Raw genomic sequence first — 22,899 nt, 5'->3', positions numbered from 1 at the left:
GAGAGAAAACCAGTATTACCTCCAAAATACAGACACATTTGGAACAACGGCTAGCACATTCTCCACAGAGGGAAACCCACAATTCCCACCTAGGTGCTGTTTGGTTAGGATGCTCTCCTGACTTCAGGGGGTGCAGATGGAACAGTTTGGTCTGGGGAGAGGGTGGGAAGACGGTCTTTAAGCAGGACAGAGGCAACCTCAAGGGCTGAGACTTGCAGGCTGGTGAGCGAACACCCAGCTGGGCTCTAGCAGATTTTGCAGGACGTAACATTGCTCGTGCAGCGGTCAATCGCCCATGTTACATTCCAGTAACTCTAACTGCAAGACAAGGCACACTAGCATCGCCAAAGCTAGCGCATCGAGTATCTGTGGCCACTACAAGGCTTCACGTTGGTGCTGAAGTTTCATATTGCTAGGCCCTCTTGTAACAAAGGTGTCTGTTAATTGTGTGAACGCGCGCAGAAAATGAACGTGATGAGCCTGCCTCCCTGGCTGAAACAGCTTGTGTGTTAATGTGTAATTCATGCACTTGTTGCCTCAGAAAATGTCTTTAAAGTTTACTGCTTTATTCTGTGTTGCTCAATCAAAGTTGGATCTGCCACCCTCTGAACTGCTGAAGCAGATTAACATCAAGGCCTGAAGCCAGTAAGGAGGTTTACGCAAGCATGTGACATTGTTAGAGGATCGGGTCTCTGCAGTAAACGTTCTCCAACAAATGTTCTCCCTTCTCTGGGAGGGACAGTGCTGCGCAGAGAGACAAGTCACAGGATCATGGGCACGTGTCAAAGTGCATTCCAAGAAAACACAGGGTTTGCAAAGAAATACCAAATGGAAATTTACTGTAACTGTGTTTTCATAGGCCACATGCATCAAGTATTTTCTCTAAAAAACCTGTTCTTAGTATTAGAAGAGCTGGTAGGGAAAAAAAAGATGCACTGACTTCATCTGGAACCATCCTATGGAGGACCTAGCTAGCACGGCCACAAAAAAGGAACGTAGATGAATGGTTAAACACATTAAATATTCAACACAATAAATACAGGATGGGAAAAAGATATTAAGTGAGGTTTTCGATATGAGACCGTTGTGCACTTCTCCCACTTAATTTAAGTAAGGTTAACTGCAAAGCCATCACTACTGCAATAGGAAAAAAAAAAAAAAAAGACTTACTGTCTCAGTACAGAAGAGGGCAGACTGGGCAAACAGTGCATTTGAAAGACATGGGGAAAAAGGCTTAGAAGAAGAAAGAACGGATTTACTGACCTCAGACTGAAGGCCAGTATGACTAGCATAAATAATAGACACAACAAAATGCAACTGGTGGGTGGTGGGGGTGCAGTAATACTTCTCCAGCACTGAAGAACTTGCGAGGCAACACAGCCAGGCGATGCTCTATGGTCACCTGCGAACGAAACCCCTCTCCTCTCCTACCACATCAACCTGACTGCAGTTGGAAGTGCAGCCATGAGCAAAGGCCATGAAATTCATGAGAGCCTAGAGATGGGCAGCACTTGCTGAGTGACAAATTAAGTAACATAAACAGACAATGGCAGCAAAAATAGGAAATCAAACAAACAGCAGCATCCAGGAATACAAGGGACAAGTGGGAAGAGAGGATGATGCCTGTTTGAAAACGAAATGCTGTGAGGAGCATGTGGGAAGAAAGGGAAAACCTCCTGTGGGCAGAGGACGCCAGATGATTGCTCTGGGAGTTTCCCATTTTCTTTTGTCTCACCCCAACTTAACCGCAACCCCTCCCTCACGAAGGAATGACCACCACGATAAAAAAAGCTCATGTGCTTAAAGCACCAAGGCAGCACGACAACAGTATCAATGTTATTTGGAAAGCGAGCCTTGCACATGAGAGGGGCCCTCCTACGTAGAGAAATACCCTGAAGGAGCAATTCCTAAATCTCACATGCACGCAGACCAATGATGACCACAGAAATCAAAGGTGACCCAGCAAGACACCTAATAGTTTCCACACTTTAAACTCTCACTATGCCTGTTCTAGATTAATTTTCAGGTATGTATAAGCTCCAGTTAGTGCAACATCTGCCATGCCTGATGCAAGCTGTCCGGCTGGAGTCCGTACTCTTATAATGCAGTATTTAGGCATTCCAGCTTGTTCTTTGACTCTGCATTGATAAGACATTTGGGGAACAAAGAGGGGCTTCTTCCAGCATGTCTTTGCTGAAGCACCAGCAAAAGAGCACAACTGCAGTATGAGGGTCTCTGGCCATTCACTTACTCCTCCTCACAATGAGGAATCAGTAGCTGGGCATAAGAGAAGAAAATCTAGGCCTTCAGCAATGTTGCCAAAACATCTGCTTTGAGAAGCAGTGGCCTTCCCAGCCCCCCAGCCTTGCTGGGGAGCAAAGCTAGGAGCTGACATGCAGCCTTCTGGTACGCAACACGTGACTAAACAGGGGAGTGTGGCTTGAGGTCAGGACAGCCTCTTTGCCCTCAACTACCCACCTGACACCTCTGCCTGTGTGGGGAAAGAAACCACGTTAGGGCTTAAGTGTCAGTCGCTTCCAAAACTTCTTCCAAACAGAGGGTAAAATTATCTCTCATCAATGCAGAGTACCTCCTCCAACTCAGCTTTCCGCCTCAGCTTTCTTGGAGGGTATGTGACACTCCTGAGAAATCTCCTGGAAAGATGGGGCTACAGTTCAGAGAAAGATGGAGACGCCAACTCAGTCTGAGAAAGCCCATTAGCACTAATGACAGCATTAGTTGGTTGGATTCGTAATGCTGACAGGACTCTGCTGCTCATCTGCAAAGATACAGAAACAAAACTACCACCAGCCTGGGAGCCATCACAGGACAGCTGAGGAAACAAGCAGAAGGAGGAGAAAAGCTTGGTTTTCCTATTGTGTCTGCCTATGGATGCAATCCATAATCCAGGGCTCAGAGCAAACTGGCAAACTTGAAATGCGCAAGTTTTACTCCTCTGTTATGGACTCATCCGTGTGCTGAGCTTGCAGAAGCCTAAGGAAATGGCTTGCCCCTCTCCTCCCCGTTAAGGAATTAAAGTTTTCCAAAATTTCTTCAGTAGGAATACCATAAAGGCACTGTATCTTATTTCATGGATCACTGAGGTCTTTTTCAGCTGCCACACATTGGCAGGTAACACCAGCTCTAATCTGTTTTGTTGCTGGAAGTTCAGGCACACCACCGCATTTGGGATTACACGGGATCAACACAGCAGGATGCCTAAGACGAAGACCCCAGCATCCCTGCTGGCACAACTCCCCTGCAGATGGTAATTATGCTCTTCCCATCTTAGCACTGACTAACAGAGAGGTAACTACTGCTGCTGGCTGATCCTGGAAGAAAAACATGTAGTCACACAAGCAGATACACTTTCGGCTTGGTATGCACGCTCCCTTCTCAGGTGCTGTGGTTGCGTGGCTATGAAACCATCCTCCTCCAGCTCGATCAAGTCAGCATCCACATGAATAAAGCTGCACTGGCGTTTTTAATCAATAGCCAGAATAATTCACAGAAAGCTAGCACACCGTGTCAAGCAGGGGCCAGTAACTCCCATCTTCCTTTTCCTCCACTTTGCTTTAGGCACGCCTCTGATGTCACAGGGAATTTCTCATGAACGTTTAGGTCAATTTACTAACGCCAGTGCAGCAAGGCTTCATACTCCCACTGCAAAGCCGGCTTCCATTAGTACAGTGAGTCCAGCTTTACGCCTCAAGAGAACAGGAAATTTACAACAAATACGTTTTTTTTTTTAAACACTCAAAAATCACCTACAGTAATTCCTCTGCATTTTAGATCGTGATCCCAGGATTACTGTTGCATTGGGCTAGTGAAATCACCACTGTCAATCTATCAGTTCACAGAAATTACTTGTTCTGGATAACTTTTAAAAATGTAGATGCGTGTCATACTGGTTAGCACAAAGGCTAGTACTGCTGGCTTGATGAAACCTGCACTGTTGACGTGGTATGTTGAAAAGCCGATCTTTCCATCTGTTAACACCACACCACTACTAAGTCTCCTGGCAAACACTACTTTGCTAGACTTCAGACAAAAAGATATCATTTTTCTAGTCCTTCTCTATGACCCTGCCTTGGTGCCTGATAAAAAGTAGTGCTTTACGCCTTATCAAAAAGCTGAGATTCTGATACGGCTGCATACCATCATGACAGCTATGAAAATGGAGTAACTGTCTGCAAGCAGGTAACAACAGCCCAGCTGGATTATCTGCAGCAATGAACTAGTACACTGTATTTCCATGTACTTGCACCTATGCCTCAAGCTTACAGAGCAGGCAACTGCGCGGGACAGGAGAGCAGAGACTGGAAGCTCAGTATCAGTTCTGCTTGCTAGAGGGAGGCAACAGTTACACACTTATAGTGCGGCTTACGCTTAACTGTAACTTGCTTTGCCCTTTGAATTGCCTTCAGAGCTACATTTTGTAGCATCATCACCAATCAAAAAAGTAGTTTCTGGACTGGTACTGCTTAGTCACACAAGCAAACATTTTGCAGAAAAGACTCCTGCCTATCAGGATGCCCTGGATTAAGCGACAGTTGCTCCCATGCTGTTTTAGCAGTTACTAAAGAACTAGAAATTTACTGCTCTGGGATGTGCAGGGGATATGGGGAAAGAAGGGACCCCTTCTATGAAAATCTTTTGCAAAGTGTAGCACCAGCACGCAAAGCACAATAGATTAACACAACCTCACACAGGACTTAATTCTAAAAATTACAGCTCTGATGAAATTCCCACCGCCTGTTGTGAGAACCTCATGTGAGTAAGAAATTGCAAACCAGCTGTGCTCCAGAAACCCAAAGGTATGTGTTGCCCAATACTGAACTTAATTTCACAATTTCTTTCCAAGCTGCAAGGACATCTTTTTTTGGTTTTTAACTCTGAATAAGAGGTCCTATCCCAACTCAGTGCAGTACTTGGAAACAGGAGGTTTAAAAATGTTGACATCAGTGAGGTAGGGTTGGGTTTGGTTTTTCTTTTAGTATACTTCACATTTAGAGGACACTTTCAGGACTCAGCCTAATGCATTCCCCCTCCCCCCCCGCCCCCCCAACATGAACTCTTGGAAAGAGCTGGGTGAAAACAAACTTCTTAACCCCATTAATTCCTCAAGACTTGTGTCTTGGCAAAGAGAACTCCTTAAAAGGCACAAAAGGGACATTATGTGAAATGGTATTTTTCAGAAGGGCTCAAAATAATTTTCCACGTTTTTAAGTTGTAGTTTTCCAATCACTTTTACTACTTTATCTGATTTTTTTTCTCACTTGTTGAGTAACAGATGCACATAAAAGGGAAACAGAGAACATGACTATTTGCAAAATATTGTCAAATGTATGAAACAAACATACTAGATTTGAAAATAACAATTTTGCTTTCTCCTAAATTCAGAGCATGTAAATTCTACAGGTTGTAGCTTTTATTCACTGCTACTACACTTTCAGAGAGAAGCCTCATCTTTCAAACCTGGGTGCATCTGTCTGTCCTGGAGATGAAAATGCTTTCTATACAGCACTGGCTGGACCAAGCGCATCAGATATCCGGTAACTGTCCAGCACATCAACCTGCAAGCTCTTTCCTGCACGTTTCAAGAATACCTTTTTAATTAGGGCTTCTCCTTATCAGCTATCTTACACTGAGTAAGAGCCCTGCCCCTCAAAAGAGGGTCACAGCCCTTGTCAAATGGGACTGACACGCATGCAGGATACGTATGGAAGCACACCCATTTTGCAGCCTGCCTTTGGTTGCCCAAGCCTTGAGACAACTGGCTGCTGTGTTTACTCAGGGCTGACTCACAGGAAGAGTGACAGGTACTGAATCACCTCTGCCACATCCTGCAGCACCTAGGATTTTCTCTGGAGTCTCCCAACTGATATTACCCAGCTTTTAAGCTTTCACTGGAAACAGAACACAATATGGAGTGACTAGAGGCCAACAGTGAGCTTTTAAAAGGTTTCTGACAGAAACTTGAAAGAATACAAGAGAGGCAAAAAAAGACATTCGCTCAGTGCTGGCTAAAACCCAAAAGCATCTGCCTTGCGCCCAAGTGAACTCAGTAAGAAGCAACTGCAACTACTTAGATGAGGCAGTGAGCACGCTCACTGAACTCCCTAACCAGACTTTTTAGTGCTATTGCCTTTTGGGAAAAATCCTCTCCTTCCACGCTCCATGGAAGCTAGGTGTACTGGAGCTAGTAGTTTCTTTTCTTCCTAGGCATCACAAACTCATGCTCTAGGTCAGTATTAATTTCAGACTGTCTCAGAGCTCAGAAATTAGGTGAAAACTAATCCACAAAGATTGCTAAAAAACAGGAGAGGTAATGATTTTCTTTAATAGCGGAAGTCTGAGTGAGAGGGACCAGCAAACTTAACAGTCAAACATGGAGTCTAAACGCCCTGGGTTAGGATTTGGGTTGGTGACCACAGCTAGCACTCAAATGACCACCTACCAGGAGCAAGTTTCCAGTGATGCTGGAACGAACCCTTCCTCCCCATTCACCCGAGGGCTGAGGCAGCTCATGGGCCTCAGTAGCAGAGGGAAGGCGCCTGGGCAGGGGGAGCAAGGGCAGGGAGGGAGGGAGGCAGGCAGGGGCATGTTCTCACCTGAGGCCGCTGTAGCGTTTGTAGGGGTTGAAGCAGCTGCTTGGTTCCGGGCATGAGCAGGGATGAGGATCGAAGCCAGAGATGGGTTACTTGACAGTTCTGGAGGGGAGGTGGAACAAACAGAGTTAGCTCATCATCCACGAAGAGCCCTGCATGCAGGCTCAGCTCCTTGGGTTTCCCCTCGTAACAGCAACCTTGGGCGAAACACATGCCCTTAACAGCCAAAGGTCACGTTACATCTTCTTCTTTGCTGACCAGTGAGAGGAAACCACGATGATATTCACCAAGGCAGTCTCCAGAGCAAGACTGCCAAAACTGCAAGTAGTGGTGCAAGGGAATTATTTCCTAGAGAAAGACAGAAGCTTGGGAGTTAGCAAAGAACCAGCCAAGCCTGTTCCTTATCAACAGCCTGATAATGCTGCTTCCTTCTGAGCACTAGAAGGATTCCCTTCACAAACCCACTTGCAATCAGTCTCAAGGAGAACACTGGTAACAGTGGTGCTGCTTTGGGCACTGGTTCAGCAAGCAAGCAGTTGCCACAGTTGCTCCAAGAGCTTCAGGGATTCAGTTCTCTGGCTCACTCAAGCATCACTTTCTCAAGGACCCAGGAACCCAAGACCAATCTCTCACAGCAGTCTCCTTGAGCGAGGCAAAGAAGACGTGACATCTCCTTTAAAAGCACAAGGAAAGGCAGAGGGAGTTGGTTTGCTGGGCAATTTAAATGGATAACAAAATGATGCAACCATTCTTTCTGAAGACTTAACCAAGGTAAAAATAGTCATGTCTTTTATGCTCCAAATCTAATATAGCTTCAATGTGTATCAGAATGAGAAATAGGCATCTTACAGCCACAACTGTGGGAGGATTAAGGGCAACACATTGCCAACAAATGACAATCTTCTGGCACCCTTTCAAGAGAATCTAGTGCCTCACAGAAGGTGGGACTGAGCTGAGACAAGACAGGCCCTGTCTGTTTCAGAAACAGGAGTGACTGTCTGTCTCTTGAAAGACAACATCCGGTGAAAAGGATGTGAACAGTAACCTCATGGAAGGAGACTGATGACTTTTGGAGCTCCAGGAGATCACCTGGAGGAGAAATGAGAACGGACAGCTTTTTACATAAGAACTCCAGAGAGCAAGGGCTGTACAGAAACCAGTCCAAATCACACCATGGGTTCAGTAAGGTGGTTTTGTACAGTTTTAAATTATTTGGGCTAATTTTAAAAAGTCTATTGCTTTTTTTTTTTTAATGCAAGCTTTAAACTTAGGGCCTAAAGGGATCAGCAGTCTACTTGGTGATTTTTTTTTTTTTTCCTCCATTAAGTTACGTTAAGTTTCTTTACTGCTGGGAGGGTAAGATGCAGAAGGCTCTCACCTGATTACAAGCCTCTTATTGCTACACATCTTGAGACTGCATTTCAGCATTTACGAACACAAACTCTAGTCCAGAACCAAACAGAAGCTGCTACATTACCTACAACCCATTCAGCCTATCCTCTAACACTCCATTCAGGAGTCTAAGCAGGTCTAGCTAGTTCTTCTACAAAGCCTTAATACTCACTGCATTTGTACAAATACCAATCCTCAAATTCATGTGGGAATAATTCAGAAGTCATATATTCACAATAGAATTCAGAATTCATAAGTATCCATTTTAAATGGAAAAATAAACTGAAGAAACATGAATCCTCGAGTGTCAAAGCCGAACACCAGTGATAAACCTATGCTTCAATACTAATTTGGGTATTAGCTGCTCTGTGCTAGATGGTGTTGCTTCTTTAGTATTTTTTCTCAAGCTGTTTCTTAAATTTGTTATTACTGGGAATCTGCTGTTTATCTCACTCTTTTAAAAGTTTCTATTATCCTCATATTATTTTCTGCTCATGATTGGCAGCAATATGGGGATGTGACCAAACAAAAGCAGGGCTAAAACATCAAGGGAACCAAATGACATCTGCTACCTTCCACTCCTAAGCAGTGCCTTGACGATGCAGCTACAGCTGTAGCCAAAGAGCCAGCTGATCTGACAGAACACCCCGCCCCCCCATTGCAATGGCACTTCAACCCCATTCTCATTCCTCTCACATGTTCATCTCATGTCGTCAGAACACCTCCCTTAGCATCACCAATTACGGCAAGTACACTGTTTTTTGTTGCTTTTAAAGCAGGTGCAACTATTTCTCTGAAGCTACCTTAAAGAACGTGCATAGAGACTGGAGCACTGATCTTGTTCCCTTCATCTCAAACTTCACGTTATCTTTCTTGGTATGGATTTTCTTAAATTCAGCACGCTTTGAATGTCTTGATACTTCATCAGAGGAGCAGGTCACTTCAGTCAAGAAATAACCAAAGTAAATTGAACTTCTTTAGCTGAAGTTTAATAGTAGCATTGCTTGAGGACTTGTTTAAATGTTTGTTCTCCCATATTTTTGCAGCTATTCCATCTGTAAGGATGAGACATGCCTATATGGAGGAAAAGGCTTGGCCTGTGGTATCTGCAGTCTACAAAGTACTGAGAACCTCTGTTTTCAGTGATTTCCAACACAGTATTTGGACAAGCTGTTGAACCGTAGCCTACTTATCTAAATCAAACTTGCAATACGAGGCTGGGTTAACTACAACCAATACTGCTGCAAGAAGGTATTGTGATCAAGGCAATCCAGACAAAGTTTTCAATACTATGTGAACAGAGCAGGTATCCCAATTCATTTATGAGAGCCAGCTCCCATTGGACATCAGCTGGGAGGACACCTTTGGCTTTCTCCTCCTCATCAAATCATGCTGTTTGCAGCCAGTTTACATCTCCAATAAGGAACAGGAATGAAAATGTCCAGTTTTACTAGAACACCAGATCACCTTCACTCCCCAAACACAGGAAAATGGTGCAATGTTCTTTTTCAGTATCGTTATGTTTGATATATCAACATTCCCAGAATCCCTGGGAAAAATTAGTCTTGTATCATGTTTGCTTTGTCACAATAACAAACTTTCCACATAACTCAAGTTGTTCCAGCAGTTTCTCCTCAACATAAAAAAGCGCTGGAAGCAGCACAAGTTTCATTGTTTTCCTTTCCTCTCCTTGCCTCCACATGTCGTGAGCAGAAATACTCTAAAATACCTAGATGGCACTCAAATGGTCACACTAAGGATTTCTGGTCATATTGAAACAGTTTGGTTAGAAATGAAGGGTTTAGAGATATATATATTTTTTTTTTTTTAAAGTCAGGAGCCAGGCTCATTTTTAAACAAACAAACAAAACAAACCCCTCTCATTTTAGCAAAAGTCATTCGTCATCAAAAAGCATGATAACCATTCCTAAGTACTGAATCACAGAAGAATTTTATGGTCTTTAATGGCCAACATGGTGTAACAGTAACATTTGTGACCCAGCATAATCATTGACATGTTACAAGCAGTTCAGGAAATGGCAGTCATTTCACAGACTGTTTGAAAATTCAGCTTCTGTCTTGCAGATCTAAGCCACCAAACTGCAGCTCTGTGGCTAGTGGAGATACCTCCTTGGCTGAAATATTTTTTTTCAAAACCCAATTAGCGTATAACATTTGTTTAAACACTAAGAGAAACTACCAGGCAAGACATTAAGAATGACCAGATCAAGCTCTCTTCAACAGATCTCATCTCCACAATAAAGTAAGCCCCTGCATGCCCCATAACTGCTGGCAGCCAAAGACCATGATCTTTATCTTCCATGTACTCTCACCGCTTTTTTTATAGACTGTATCTGAGCAGCATCAGTGACCAAGATCAGTAGATGTGATATGATGCTTAGGTTCTTTCTGAAAATCAACCCAGTGCATTAATTGTCAGATTTATGTTGTTATTTCTAACAGTTTTGCCTTCAAGTCTTCTGCACGCACCTCCTACTTCATGGGTTTCAGGCAACTGGATATAGCCAAATAAAACACTTCTAAAACGTAATATTGTCTGCTGAAAACAAATGCTGTTCAAAACAAAAGGATGTCTTTCATTACTTTTTAAATTACCACAGATGACTTAACATGAGTCACCATCTGATTTCCAATGACCTGATCTATTTTCTAGTTGATACTTCTGTTCTATTCTAGCCAATTTCATGGGACCTTGCAGTCTGGCTAAAGAGCGAGGACCGCACAGTGGTCACAGGAAGAGCAAAGGCTTCTTGTGTGTCTTGAGTTCGTAATCAGGACTGCTGCTACACGAGACTCACTGGTGCACATTTATTAATTACAAAGGTCTTAAAAATCACTGTGCAAAGCACTGTATTTACTTATTAAAAAGCCTCTGGTTATTTTTTTGAGTTTGTCTGGTCACCTGCAACAGAACTAACACATTTAGAGATGTGTTAATGAGCAGCCTCTGTCCTGCCTTCCTTTTTTAGATGGTAAAATTGGTACCTGCCGATGACAGAAACCTGCGTTTTTGAATCTTAAGGAAATCAATTTGATTTCTCTTACCATTCGCATGAGTCATTGCACAAGGGGAGAGCACATCAGATCCTCAGGATGGCAAAAGAGGAGCTTTAAATTTGCTTGAGCATTAGGGTAGGTTACCCAGCAGCTCTCACACTGCCTACGGGGAAACCTGGTACACATTCCCAATATATACATTTATTTTCCCCTAAGGATTTTTTAAAAGACTCACTATCAAGCTTTCCAACCTTTTTTAAAGGGATTCCTTGTTTTCATGTAGTAGATAGAATCATTAAGAAACAATTAGTAACAAATACTTTCAAAAAGAACAGGAGTGAAGCTGTATTACGATACTGAGATCAAAACTATCTTAGCTACTGAAGATGGCCTTAGAGCGGGAAGAAAAAGCAATGCATGCAACAAGGAAGAATTTGTAACATATCTACTAAATTGATAACAACAGATGCAGGAAGCAGCACAGAGGACAGTGATCTGGAAGCACAAGTATTTAACACTTTTAGGTGTTTGTGCTTTGGAAATATTTTAGTATATTCAATATATTTACCTTCTGCAAGGCAGTCACTCAAAGCAAGTTAAAAAGTTTACTTCCAGGCAGCTTAAAATACTACTCGGTAGAGACACAAAGCTCTTTGCCTTTGCCAGAGCCCCCTCTCCCCCCCCCCTCTCTCTTTTTTTTTTTTTTTTAAATAAAAGGGCTCCACATGTTGAAGGAGAGGCACATTTTACATTTTGGCAGATGGGCATTGCATGCACTGAAGAGTCTGAAAAATTACACTGATGCTAACTGAGCCAAAAGATGTTTCAGACTTTCAACAGAAAATGCACGCAGGTCTATTCTTGCCTAAAGGGTGAGCATTGGCAGCTAATCACTTTACAAAAAGTGCTGCAAAATTAATTACTAGCATATTTATATGCCATATTTCCCACATTCTCTGTTCTGGTAGGCAAAACTGTTTTACGGGAGGTTATCAGTTTTGCATTTCTGACGTCTGTGGGGAAAAAAACAAACCATGAATGATTTTAAAATTTGATACCAGGCTGCCTTCAAATAAAAAAGTTCGCTGTCCGTCATTTTTACAGTGTCTAAATGACTGAGTCAATGTTATGCCAGATGAACTGTACAGCACATAAAATGTGGACACTAAAGCCTCTATTTATTTTGCATCCAGAACCAAAACGGGCAGTAACACTACAAAACTCCCTGCCAAACCTAATATGCATTACTCCTTGCTATGGCGTTTCAGGTATGAAGGAGCAGGATCATCTCCAAAATGATAATCTAATCTCCATGGTCCACTGACTGCATTTTTTCACACAAACACATCAGCTAGGTTGCAGACATTGAACTGCAAACGTAAGCCTTCTTGATGCATTCCAATAGTAACAACCCTTGCCTTGAATCAAAGGCACCAAGCATCTGAAAGTCTTGTAACCCATTTCTCCAGGTCCTTTCCCCCTCTTTTTGAAATGGACAGCTGGTTATGCAACCACTTAATAACATTAGGTCTGCTCAGAGACTTTTTACTTTTGAGGGAGTGACACCTGCATTATAACAAACATTTATCCTGGTGCTTCCTCCTAAAGAAAGGATCCTTCAACGCTCACAGGCTACCTTGAGTGGTGAAATTGAAGAGTGCAGGTTTCTCTCGCCCATTTGGTAACTTGACATTTGGGTCCCGTAGTTCATCGAAAAAAGAGTGCGCACAGGCCTCCAGGGGAGTCAGGCGGGCAGTGGGGGTGTACTCCAACAGACGGCTACATAGCGCAATTGCTTCTGGTGGAGTGCGAGGCCGGAAGACCTGAAAAAAGAAAAAACCAAACAAGGAGAAACAGGTTGTCTGGGTATGTTTCTTTTCTTTGCTGACCAGAAGCAAGTCAGAGCAATTAAACCTCTCATTGCCCAACAAGCTGGAACAAACTTGTGGTTTGTGCTAATCAAAGTCCTCAAGTAAGGATGGGAAAATCCAGTTCCTGGGGTTGAGAAAGGGTTAATTGCAACGCCTTGCGCTAGAGTGAAGGTGCAATGCCAGCAAGAGACTTCATGAGCGCACTCAGAAAAACAACTTGAAGAATGAAGGGGAAACTCATTCAAAAATCACGACAAACACACACGGGTGCTACCAGCCATGCACATGGGGTGAAGTGAAGGTGGGGAGGAGGGTTCAAATGAGCAGGATTCACTGAATGTAAAAATTGAATAAGGCCCCATTTTCTTTTGGACTAGTGAATGAAGTCTTACTAACATGGACTTTTGCAGGCAGGCAGGCAGGTCAGATTGTTGCTATGGAGGCTGCTGTTCAACTTTGGAGAACAACAAGGAAAGCACGGGTGGAGTGCAGGAAACGTCTAGCTCTAATTTGCAAGTTACTCCTTCTGTGACCTTATTCTGGCAATTCATTCCCGTAAGTTTACTGGGATAATTCCTGCACATTTGGTATTTGTAAGGACAGCTGAAAGTTGCGTCAAGAGAACGAACTATTTAACAGATTTTTACCTTGAGTGATTACAAAAAGGAGTTCTTCACTGCAGCTTTGTTTTAAACCTCTAAAAACAGTTCTACCCACTACTAATCACACCCCCATCTTCCTTCCTCGTTACATCAAAAAGCAAAATATGAGTTAATCATGTATGGGACCTGGATGGCCTCCTCAAGCGCTTGTCTCTTGCTATGTTGCAGGTGATACGCAGGCTGGGGAAAAGGGAGTGGTGTGGGTGCGAGTGTTAAGTTCTGATGCCAGCATTTTTGGTAAAAATTGAGCTGATCCAAAAGGCTTTTGCAGCAGTGCAGGTGAACCCAAGCCACACAGCACCAAGGAGTAAAAACCAACCAACCAAACACCACCCCCCATCCTCAAACCAAAAATCACCACAAATCAGTGCACGACATGCTAGTTAACTGCAAATGAGAAACTTGCACAGGCACTCCTGAAGTAGGTTTTAAACCAAAGACATACGCTCTTGTGAACGAGAATCAAACACAAATGCTACATTCTCCAGGGACTGAAATTTTATCCCCTTGGTGCCCAGCTGGCTCAGGAGTGCCTGGCTTTGCTGCAGTGCATGTTTTACTAACTAACTTGCGTGGCAGTGAATCCTGACTCGGGGAGTCAAAGAGCCAGGTACTGAAAGAGCAGAATTTATTCCTACTACCAGCTTATTGCAAAACAAACCAAAAAAAGTTTTTGCACGAGGCCTATAATGATAAAAGGAAAGGCTTTAACTTAACGTGGCCAGAAGAGAACTTCTGCTGACCACCGTGCCCTGCATGAATGTACAGTCACGTGGAGGGGCAGCAGAAGCCGCTTTGCGCCCGCTGCCTGCAGAGCTCGGATTGCTGACCACAGTGCAAAGTGGATGCAAGGATCACTCCCCGTCACAGCCTGACCAGAACAAAATCAAAGACTGGTTCCAATTAAGAGAGAAAGAAAAAAAAAAAAGCCCTTTCTTTTTTAACACCCCATGATAAGTAGCACAAATGAGTATGTCTTGAGGTAAATCCACAGCAGTGAAGTCGCTTAGTATTTAACATGAGGCAAAACAACTGAGGTCTCCTTCACGCACCTTCTCACTGATGTTTTCACAGGCTTGATTTACCATAGCTCGAAACCAAAGTACTTCACTCTTAGCTGTGTTTTTCCCTCAGGACAGCTCACATATCAGCTACTATACAGATTTTAAAAAGAAAATCCATAATTTTCTTCCTTAAGGCAAAGACAACAAGCCCTTATCTTGAGCAAATTAGTAGGCAGACAGTCACAAATCTGCCATCTGCAAAAGGAGTACTGTTATTGTCCACTCTTGAACTCCTCATCGTCAAGTCAGTGAAACCTTAACATCTGTTTCCTAAACCCTGCTGAGAAGTACTCAGCCTACCTTTGGATCAGAAATTAGTTACTTGTGGTAGGCAGCTCCTGAAGTCTGCCCTAACTGCTTCAAACCAGAGAGGGGGGAAAAAAAAAAAAAAATAAATTGGAAGGCCTCACACAGCCTCCCTCTGCAAGGAGTGCTGACTAACACATGAAGTGAGTTACAGGTCTGTGCCCATCTCATCTCTATGACCTTGTGTTACAACATTCACCTGGCTACTGCCTCAAGGATGTGGTTTGAACTCAAATATTCCACTTCTAGCATTTCTTTCCTTTTTTTTTTTTAAGGCTAGGCCTAGTAATTTGAAAAAATGTTTAAGTACATACCCGTACTCCTGAGGTGAAATGTCCTGTTCCTGACGAGTCCTAAAGATGATAATGCAGTGAAATAATCCAAACAGGGGGAGTCAATCCAAAAGAGAATAGTCCAGCAAGGAAAAATATAGCCAATATTATAAGAAATCCATGGTGTGGGGGACATAGAAAATGTTTACACAATTAGAAACTTTAAACATCAGTCTCCATAGCAGCAAGTCCAACTTCACCACAGTGTATGCCAAAAAATTGATTGTGCAATGGTGAGGCATAGTATAGAAACATTTCTATATTAAATTTATGTTCCAATGCCAGTGCATTTACTAAAAAAATAAAAAAAAATTGAAATCAAAACTCTAACTTGAACTTAAAGGGTAATTGAAATTCCCATCATAAAGAATTTGCAGTCCTCAGTCCTGGCTATAAATGTCCACAGACAATGGGGCCAGATTAGTTTGTCCCCAAAGGTGCATCCCACTTGTAAATCTGTCCCAGAGACACAATGTAAACTTCTGGGTTGTTCTGTTTTTTTTTTTTTTTTTTTCAAAAAAAAAAAAACCCAAACCCCTAGCAATTTATAATTTGTGCTGAAGAGAGAGTAAAAATCTGAGATCTGTACTTTGAATTTGGATGCTTTTAATTTGTGTGAGCTACGAGTGCCTCAGGCCGCCGCGGATTATTCTCCATTTTGGATTGACTTCCCCCGCCACTGGATTTTGTTTGCTGGCGTTATCTCTTTAGGATTCTTCAGGAACTGGACGTACCACCTCAGGAGTGCGGGTATGGACTGAATTTCTCTCTATTGCGGGTTTATTCCCCCTCATACCCGTCGCACCCATTACTTAAGAAATTTTTTTTCCCTCAATTTGTACCCTCCTGCCTTGCTTTTGAATAATGCCCTAAGAAATAAAAGCAAAAAAACTCTGCGGTCTTTTAGCTCTTCCCATTCAACATAGTTCCACCGGGAAAGCTGCCCAATTCACCCACCGAGAACTACACGAGCGGCTGCTGCCCGCAGCAATGGGTACACCAGCACTTCCATGCCACAGGGCGCCGACGCCAAGGCAATGCCGGGCCGGCGCTCCACGGTTGGAAGGGGTGGAAGGACAGACAGACGGCAGGACTTGTGAGCCGTGAAGCCCCTCGCGCGTAGGGCTCAGCAGGAGATTAAGGCCTCTGTAGTTCTCAGTGAGGGAACTGATTTAGTAAATAATCCGCGGATTATTTTTAGTCTGCGGACTAAAATTTAGTGCACGGACTAAAATCCGGCCATTGGAGCAAACTCTGTCTTGGTCTAAAATACATCTGGGTGAAAGCAAAAACTGAAAAAATAAAAAAAGAAAGAAAAAGGAGAAAGGAAAAAAAAAAAAGGAAAAAGGCTAAGTGCACAAACTAAAGTGTTTGGGCAGACTAACATTTAGTATGCAGACTAAATATGGCCGGGCAAAAGGCACAGCAAGTCCACAAACGAAAAACAAAAATAAAACACTGACAGGAACTTTTAAAGCAATCAAATACTACCCCACCGGCGCAGCAATTCATTTTTCTAAAATGAAACAAGACCTTGTGTAAGGCTATTTGTCCACAGGAGGGACCGAAGGCTCAAGTTTTCATTTTAAAAAATGAACCTGTTTTGGAGATAAACAAATGCAAAAAAAGGCTTTACATACAATATTCTTCAAGGAAAATTTGCACTTGCATAACTCAAAACCTCTTGTTTCTGCAAAGCAAATGAATTTCAGGCTGAGACCCAGGTCGCTGGTTTTTTATTTGGTGGGGGTTTTTTTTGGATGAGCTACAAAAATCCCTGGATGATCATGTCAAATGGAAATGCCGACTCATCCAAAACCACAGCTTTTGGTGCTTTTGGGTTTCCCCCACCCACCCTTTCAGATCCCAGTAAATCTATACCTCACCAAAAAGCTCAGGGACCAGCGCAAATTCTTTCTTTGTTCAGGCATGTTGGCGATGTTCACATGCTGACAGAGCATAACAGCTAGACAGCAAGACCAGACACACTCCTCTCTCCTGCTACCAATGCGAATTTTTTTATGTTACTCCCCCTTCATTTTTCTGGAACTGCCACCATCTTCAACGTTTCAAAAAGAATTGCCAGGCTTAAATGACCCTGGTGCACTATGCGGCTCCCATCCTCAAGCGACTTCAATTTAGACGAAGCTTTTGTGCACTAGCAGAGCAGCCACATTTCATCTTACTAATTTGAAATAGTTCCTACCAGTGTAGCGGAGTTCATGCTCCCTCTGAATTTTATTTTATTTTTTTTTTTGCGCACATGGAAAGAAGAAAGAAAAAGGATGGAAAGCACAAGATTCTCCTATTTCACTTCACTCACATCAGCATTCAGCTCTCAAATAAAACCACATGGGGCAAGAGCTAAGTATTGTTTTAACAGAATGGTTGCTCTGACTTTCAGTTCATTGACATTCTTCAGACTGACTTTCCATGCACAACACGGAGCTGTCGTCTTGGTCTAATTAAGCCCCAAAGCCAAAGCTTCACAACGTTACATCAAGGTGCTCTTCTAGCCAGTGTATATTAAAAGACATGACTTCATGCCATCAACCACTGTGCATTTTGCATGCAGACTGTGAATACCGCTCGCATGCTGTGCTCCCTGAGAGAGCAGAGGCTTATGAAAATGACATCTGTTGCTAACGCATCAAGTTTGTGACACCACAGTTAAAAATTTCCTCACCAGCCTCAGAGACTCACAAGCTTTGCCAAGAACCACCCACACCACCGATTCAGGCTGACAGTCTGTGCACATCTCCTTTTGGTTTGTAAGCACATTTTTGATGGCACATGAACATTAGGTAAGAGAGAAAGCTCCTCCCTTTAACCAAAAGCTTGTACTGTTTACAAGTGATCAAAGTCATCAGATGCAGGACACGACACCCAAATAAACTTTTTAAAAATGCCGTCACACAATACAATCACCACGACTTTACGACATGAAGCGATATTTCTGTCAGGCAAGTTTAATGTAATAAGCCTTACGATAAACATGACACATTCATAAACACAAAAGGAGAGGGAAGAGACATGTGTGAGAGCCAGTTTGCACTGAGACCCACGTGACGCAAGGAAACCCAAGGCTGCAGCTGAAGAGCTGTCCTTGGAACCAGTCTTGTTCCACAGGCCTAAGAATTTCAGAACAGGATTTCTGAAATATGCCATTTGGCTATTTTGAAGTGCATAAAACTCATGTAATACAAATGAAGGCTAAGAAGTCCACCAAAGAGGCACTGGTGTTAAAAGTTATTTTAAAATACATATAAGCCCCCAACTTCCTTCTCTGATTAAATCCCCCTACATTTTTTTTTTTCTTAAAAGCAGCTCAGAAATAGCTATTGCCTTATTAGATGAAAATCCCTATCGGGTCGCACTTCTGCAGATAGGGGAAAATGAAATAAAGACAGAGGGGTTAAGTGGCTTTCAAATGAGCCAACACAGAACTGGGAACAGGACCAGGAACCTGTCTCCAAAGCTACTTCTTGTTGAGACCACACACTTGTTACTGGGCTCCTTCCACTGAGGACCCGGCAGGGACAGAATGAGCTAGCATTTATTACCCAGTGCATGTGCTCTGCTTCTGTCAAGCTCTAAAGGAAAGCAACAAAGCTAAGCAGAACAAAACAGCTCCCCCTCTTCTCAGAGAGACCCCCTAAAAATCTACCTCTGGAAGCTCTCTCAGCGTGGATGGGACACCGGCTTTGAACAGCCTAGACACATGTATTGCAATGGGACGGCTAAACAGATGGTATGCTGCAGAAGACATGTTAAACTTAGCATCTGATTCCTATAGTTGCACTGATGCAAATCTTCTCTTAATGTTACATTAGTGCTCGCTCCTTTATTGTTAAATAGTACTTTCTTTACTGCATACAAATTGGGCAGAGGCAGGGAATAGCACCTGGCTTCTTTTTTCACGCTTTAGATGGAGATGAGAGATTTACACTGTCAAAAATCATTTATCCTACAAAATGAGCTAGGAAACATGAACTTGCCAGAAATTTTTTTTTTTTTTTCCTTTTTAGTTAGTCTCCAGCAGAGCTGTTTTCACTCTTTGCTTGGAAAGTCATTACATATCAAGTGAAAAACAGAACTGTACTCTTCAGAAAGAGGTCAGGGCATTGTTTCACAACAGGCACAAGTCACCTCTAGTTCAGGCTGGAAAAAACCGTTCTGCCTTTCTCCTGGCCACGCAGGTCTGCCCTGTTCCCTTGTCCCAACACTTGCAGCCAGAGCTGAATGGTCAGCCAGGTAAGAAAGGTGATCCAAACCCTAAACATTTGTATTATTTAAGAGGTTTTTGCTCCTATACAAACAATAATGCAGAAGGGAGACATCAGGAATATGTAGGCAGGAGGTGGAGAAGGGACCCTGCTCCATGATGAACTTACGTCAGTTGTGAAACTGCACCCAAAGAAACATCTCCTCTCCACTGTACCTTTGTAGCTCTACAAAAGATCAGACCCCAATCTCAAAAAGAAGAGTTTAATTTTCAACATTTTCAGCTTTAAGTGCAAGTCCACTTAGAAGATTTCTGACAAAAGAATTTTAACTTTCTTTTGTCATCAGTTATAATTAGAAGTGACAAAACGAGCTGTCTATTTATCCATTTTACTGTTTGGTAAAAATTCTTCCTCAAATCTACAGTATGAGCAGTCACTTTGGAAGCATTACAAGCAAAACAATCTGCTTAAATAACAGACAAGAACCAGGAGAGCAGGAGTAGGACAGGATGAAGACACGAAACTGATTCTGGAGAGTGTAAAAACATGCTCATGAGACAGACCAGACTCTTTATGTCCCAGTCCCAGAGTGTGGGGAAGATGACAGGACTGCCTGCTACAAGCACAGAAAAAATTCAACATTTAAGGTAAATTGACTAGTATGGTAAAACATATACAAACAAAACATATACATGCATGCACACACAGAGGATACTCAGACTAAAGCATCTGCCAAGTATTTTATAATATTAGAGAAATTATTTCATAATATAGGCAGAAATATGGATCCTAAAGTCAATATCCAAAGCTACTCTGTAATACAACCAATTGTGATTCTGCACAACTTCAGCTGCAGCCAGTAGTGGCCAATTGCTTTGCAAAAGTGCCAGAAGGGATGAGCTAGAGCCTGAAGTTTCATCTTAGACACTGTTTTCCTCTGTTATAATAATTTGGCTTGAAGACACAGACAGAAGAGCGTTCTGAGCAGTATAAATAATGGGAGAGGGGGGAGTGGAGGGAAGGAATCACAGAATAGTTTGGTTTGGAAGGGACCTTTGAAGGTCATCTAGTCCAACCTCCCTGCAATGAGTAGGGACACCTTCAACCAGATCAGGTTCCTCAGAGCGCCATCCAAGCTGATCTTGTAGGAAGGAAGGAAGGAAGTGCTTACTAAGTTTGTAGGGACACTGCTCTAATCTGCTGCAACTTCATTGTGATGGAAAAGTGCTGCAGAGAGAAGTCTTTGTGTATTCATCTGTAAGAGTGCACTGCAGAAGGGCAGAGATGCTCAAAATCAATCTAGACGTAACAGTTTTTCTCTCTTTCTTCCACTGTTGAACAAATGACTCGTCTTCTTCCATCTCAACCTTGCCTTGGAAATTATGATTCAGACACCAGCTAGCTATAGATTTGTGGATGGTGAATGAAGCCATTCTTTAAAGTACACTCAAACTTATCTCACCAATTGCATATTTTAAAAGGGCTTGCATGTGTGAAGAACATTGCAAGCATCTTCAGAACAGAAGAACCAAAGGTCAGTAAACTACAGCACACTGAAAAGAGGCACTGTACATTTTAAAGAGCCTCCTGCAGTAGAAACTGCTTCCACGTCTATACAATAGAAACAAGGCAGAGGTTATGATTTGACTACAGAAAACAGCGTTTGCTAATATAACCTGTTGTGTTGTTCCACCATCCAAGCCATGGGCATGCTTGCAGCTCAGTAGGTAAGTCAGGTAATTATAATGCCATTACCGGCGAACACGTGGAAGTATCATTGGGTGTGGAAAAAAAATCCAAAGAAGTCACCTGCCCCATGCAGAAGAGGCCTAAACTATGTAATTATATTACATTTACTACAATCTTTCTAAAATGAGATCCTTTACTAGCTGGCTGCAAGGGGAAAGGTGGGCCATCACAGACTAACATTTTTCATATTTCTGGAAATAATCACAGCACTGTCTTTGTCATAATCCAAAGGATTTCAGATCTGAAGGTAGCATCTGAGTAATGCTAGGGTAAAGGCCAGCTGTAATGGAGCTATGGTAAGCAACGCTTATCTAACACAAGCTTATGAAGCATGCATTTAGACCTTTTGTCAGCCACCCCACTGTCCCCGCCCCACTCCAAAAGGGACGAAAGCTTCAGAGAAAGCTGATCTTCAAAGCTGAACTTTGTGATGTACAATCTTACACCTGATCTCACATTTTCTTCTTGGCTTTCCAGTCACACAGTTATTAAGTACAGATGAAGCTTAGTCAGAAGAAGAGGAACAAGTATAAAGATTAGTAGCAGAGATCAGACTGCATTTCCAAGAAGAAAGAAGACTCAAGGCGTCGAGGTGGCTGAAAGACACAGGGGGAAAAGTTTTGACCTAGTATAAACAACAGCAGCAATGCCTTCAAAAAGCATAGTAACTTTTATTCAATGAGCTGATACAGTTGGAAAAAATGGACAGGTTTTCCGACCCAAGATAAACCCGAAGACATGATTGTGTGTCTAAAAGCCTACCCATTTTTTTCTGACTGTATCAGTCAGTCAAAAGATATTCCGACCCCTGCAAAAAACCTGCTTCTCTTATAACTTGATGCTACTTACTCGCAGACCAAGGCAGACAAGCAGCAGGATGCACCTCCCTGAATACAAAATGTTCTATACCAAGTGAACAAAAAGAGAGGTCTGGATGAAAAGAAAAGCTACATGACACAATTAAACACTCCAGTATTCTAAAGAGGACTCCCCTCTAAAAGAACCAAAATGTCACAGATTCCTCTTTTTGGGGCTGGGGTTGCGGGGGTGGGGTGCCAGAGGAGAAGAGAGAAGTCCTGTTTTGGAATAACTGTTTTAAAGATGCCTGGAAAGTTCAGATTCTCTTTTCTTTTGCTAGCCAGGGACACTCTGAACTCCCATCATCATCTGCATCATGCACGTAACTGGTATAAAAACCACGCACGTGCTTGGGCAACACAGAACTATATCGGAGAGAAGAGAGAGAAGTCTCTGTATGTTTTATAATGAGACTTTCCAGCTCTTAAGTTACAAAAGTACTTCAATCTCAGATTGAAAAACCAGTCTGAGAACAGTTTGCACTGTAAACTCTCATTATTGCTGCAGCATAGAAAAAATATTTGTGAGTATTAGCTTGACTTCTCTCCTAATCTATGAAGAAAGACTCGTGTTAATTTGAGATCTCTTTCTTCATACTACTACATCACATTGAATATCAATACTATATTTGGACGATACCAATCCATTTCTACTGAAAAGCCTAAGATACATCTCTAGGAAGGTAGACTTCAAATTTCCATAAAACTTGTGCTCAAAATTCCAATTTCAGCCTGAAACTGAAAGAATCTGAGAAACAATATTCCTTCATGGACTCATTCTTATTTAGTCTCAAATAACTTCTCCCGTTCT

General features: G+C 42.6%; 1 protein-coding gene across 3 annotated transcripts in view; it reads right to left on the bottom strand.

The window, feature by feature from the left end:
- The window catches only part of GSK3B (glycogen synthase kinase 3 beta), a 164,348-nt gene that overhangs the window by 5,927 nt on the left and 135,522 nt on the right, over positions 1-22,899 (bottom strand). Inside the window, exons 9-12 of one of the 3 annotated variants that reach the window (XM_086760943.1) lie at positions 15,239-15,277; positions 12,658-12,844; positions 6,615-6,713; positions 65-318 (exon numbers count right to left, since the gene is read on the bottom strand). In XM_086760943.1, the coding sequence (XP_086617069.1) occupies positions 299-318; positions 6,615-6,713; positions 12,658-12,844; positions 15,239-15,277 (345 nt within the window). In that variant the 3' untranslated portion in view covers positions 65-298. Of the gene's footprint in view, positions 1-64; positions 319-6,614; positions 6,714-12,657; positions 12,845-15,238; positions 15,278-22,899 lie in introns of those variants that run through there. The other 2 variants (XM_086760923.1, XM_086760933.1) reach the window with 2 other exon arrangements.

Source organism: Chlamydotis macqueenii, chromosome 1 (assembly GCF_036417535.1).
Source record: "Chlamydotis macqueenii isolate bChlMac1 chromosome 1, bChlMac1.mat, whole genome shotgun sequence".
Taxonomy (NCBI): domain Eukaryota; kingdom Metazoa; phylum Chordata; class Aves; order Otidiformes; family Otididae; genus Chlamydotis; species Chlamydotis macqueenii.
The sequence above is the reverse complement of the archived record's forward strand: the minus strand, read 5'-3'. Positions and strand labels throughout refer to the sequence as shown.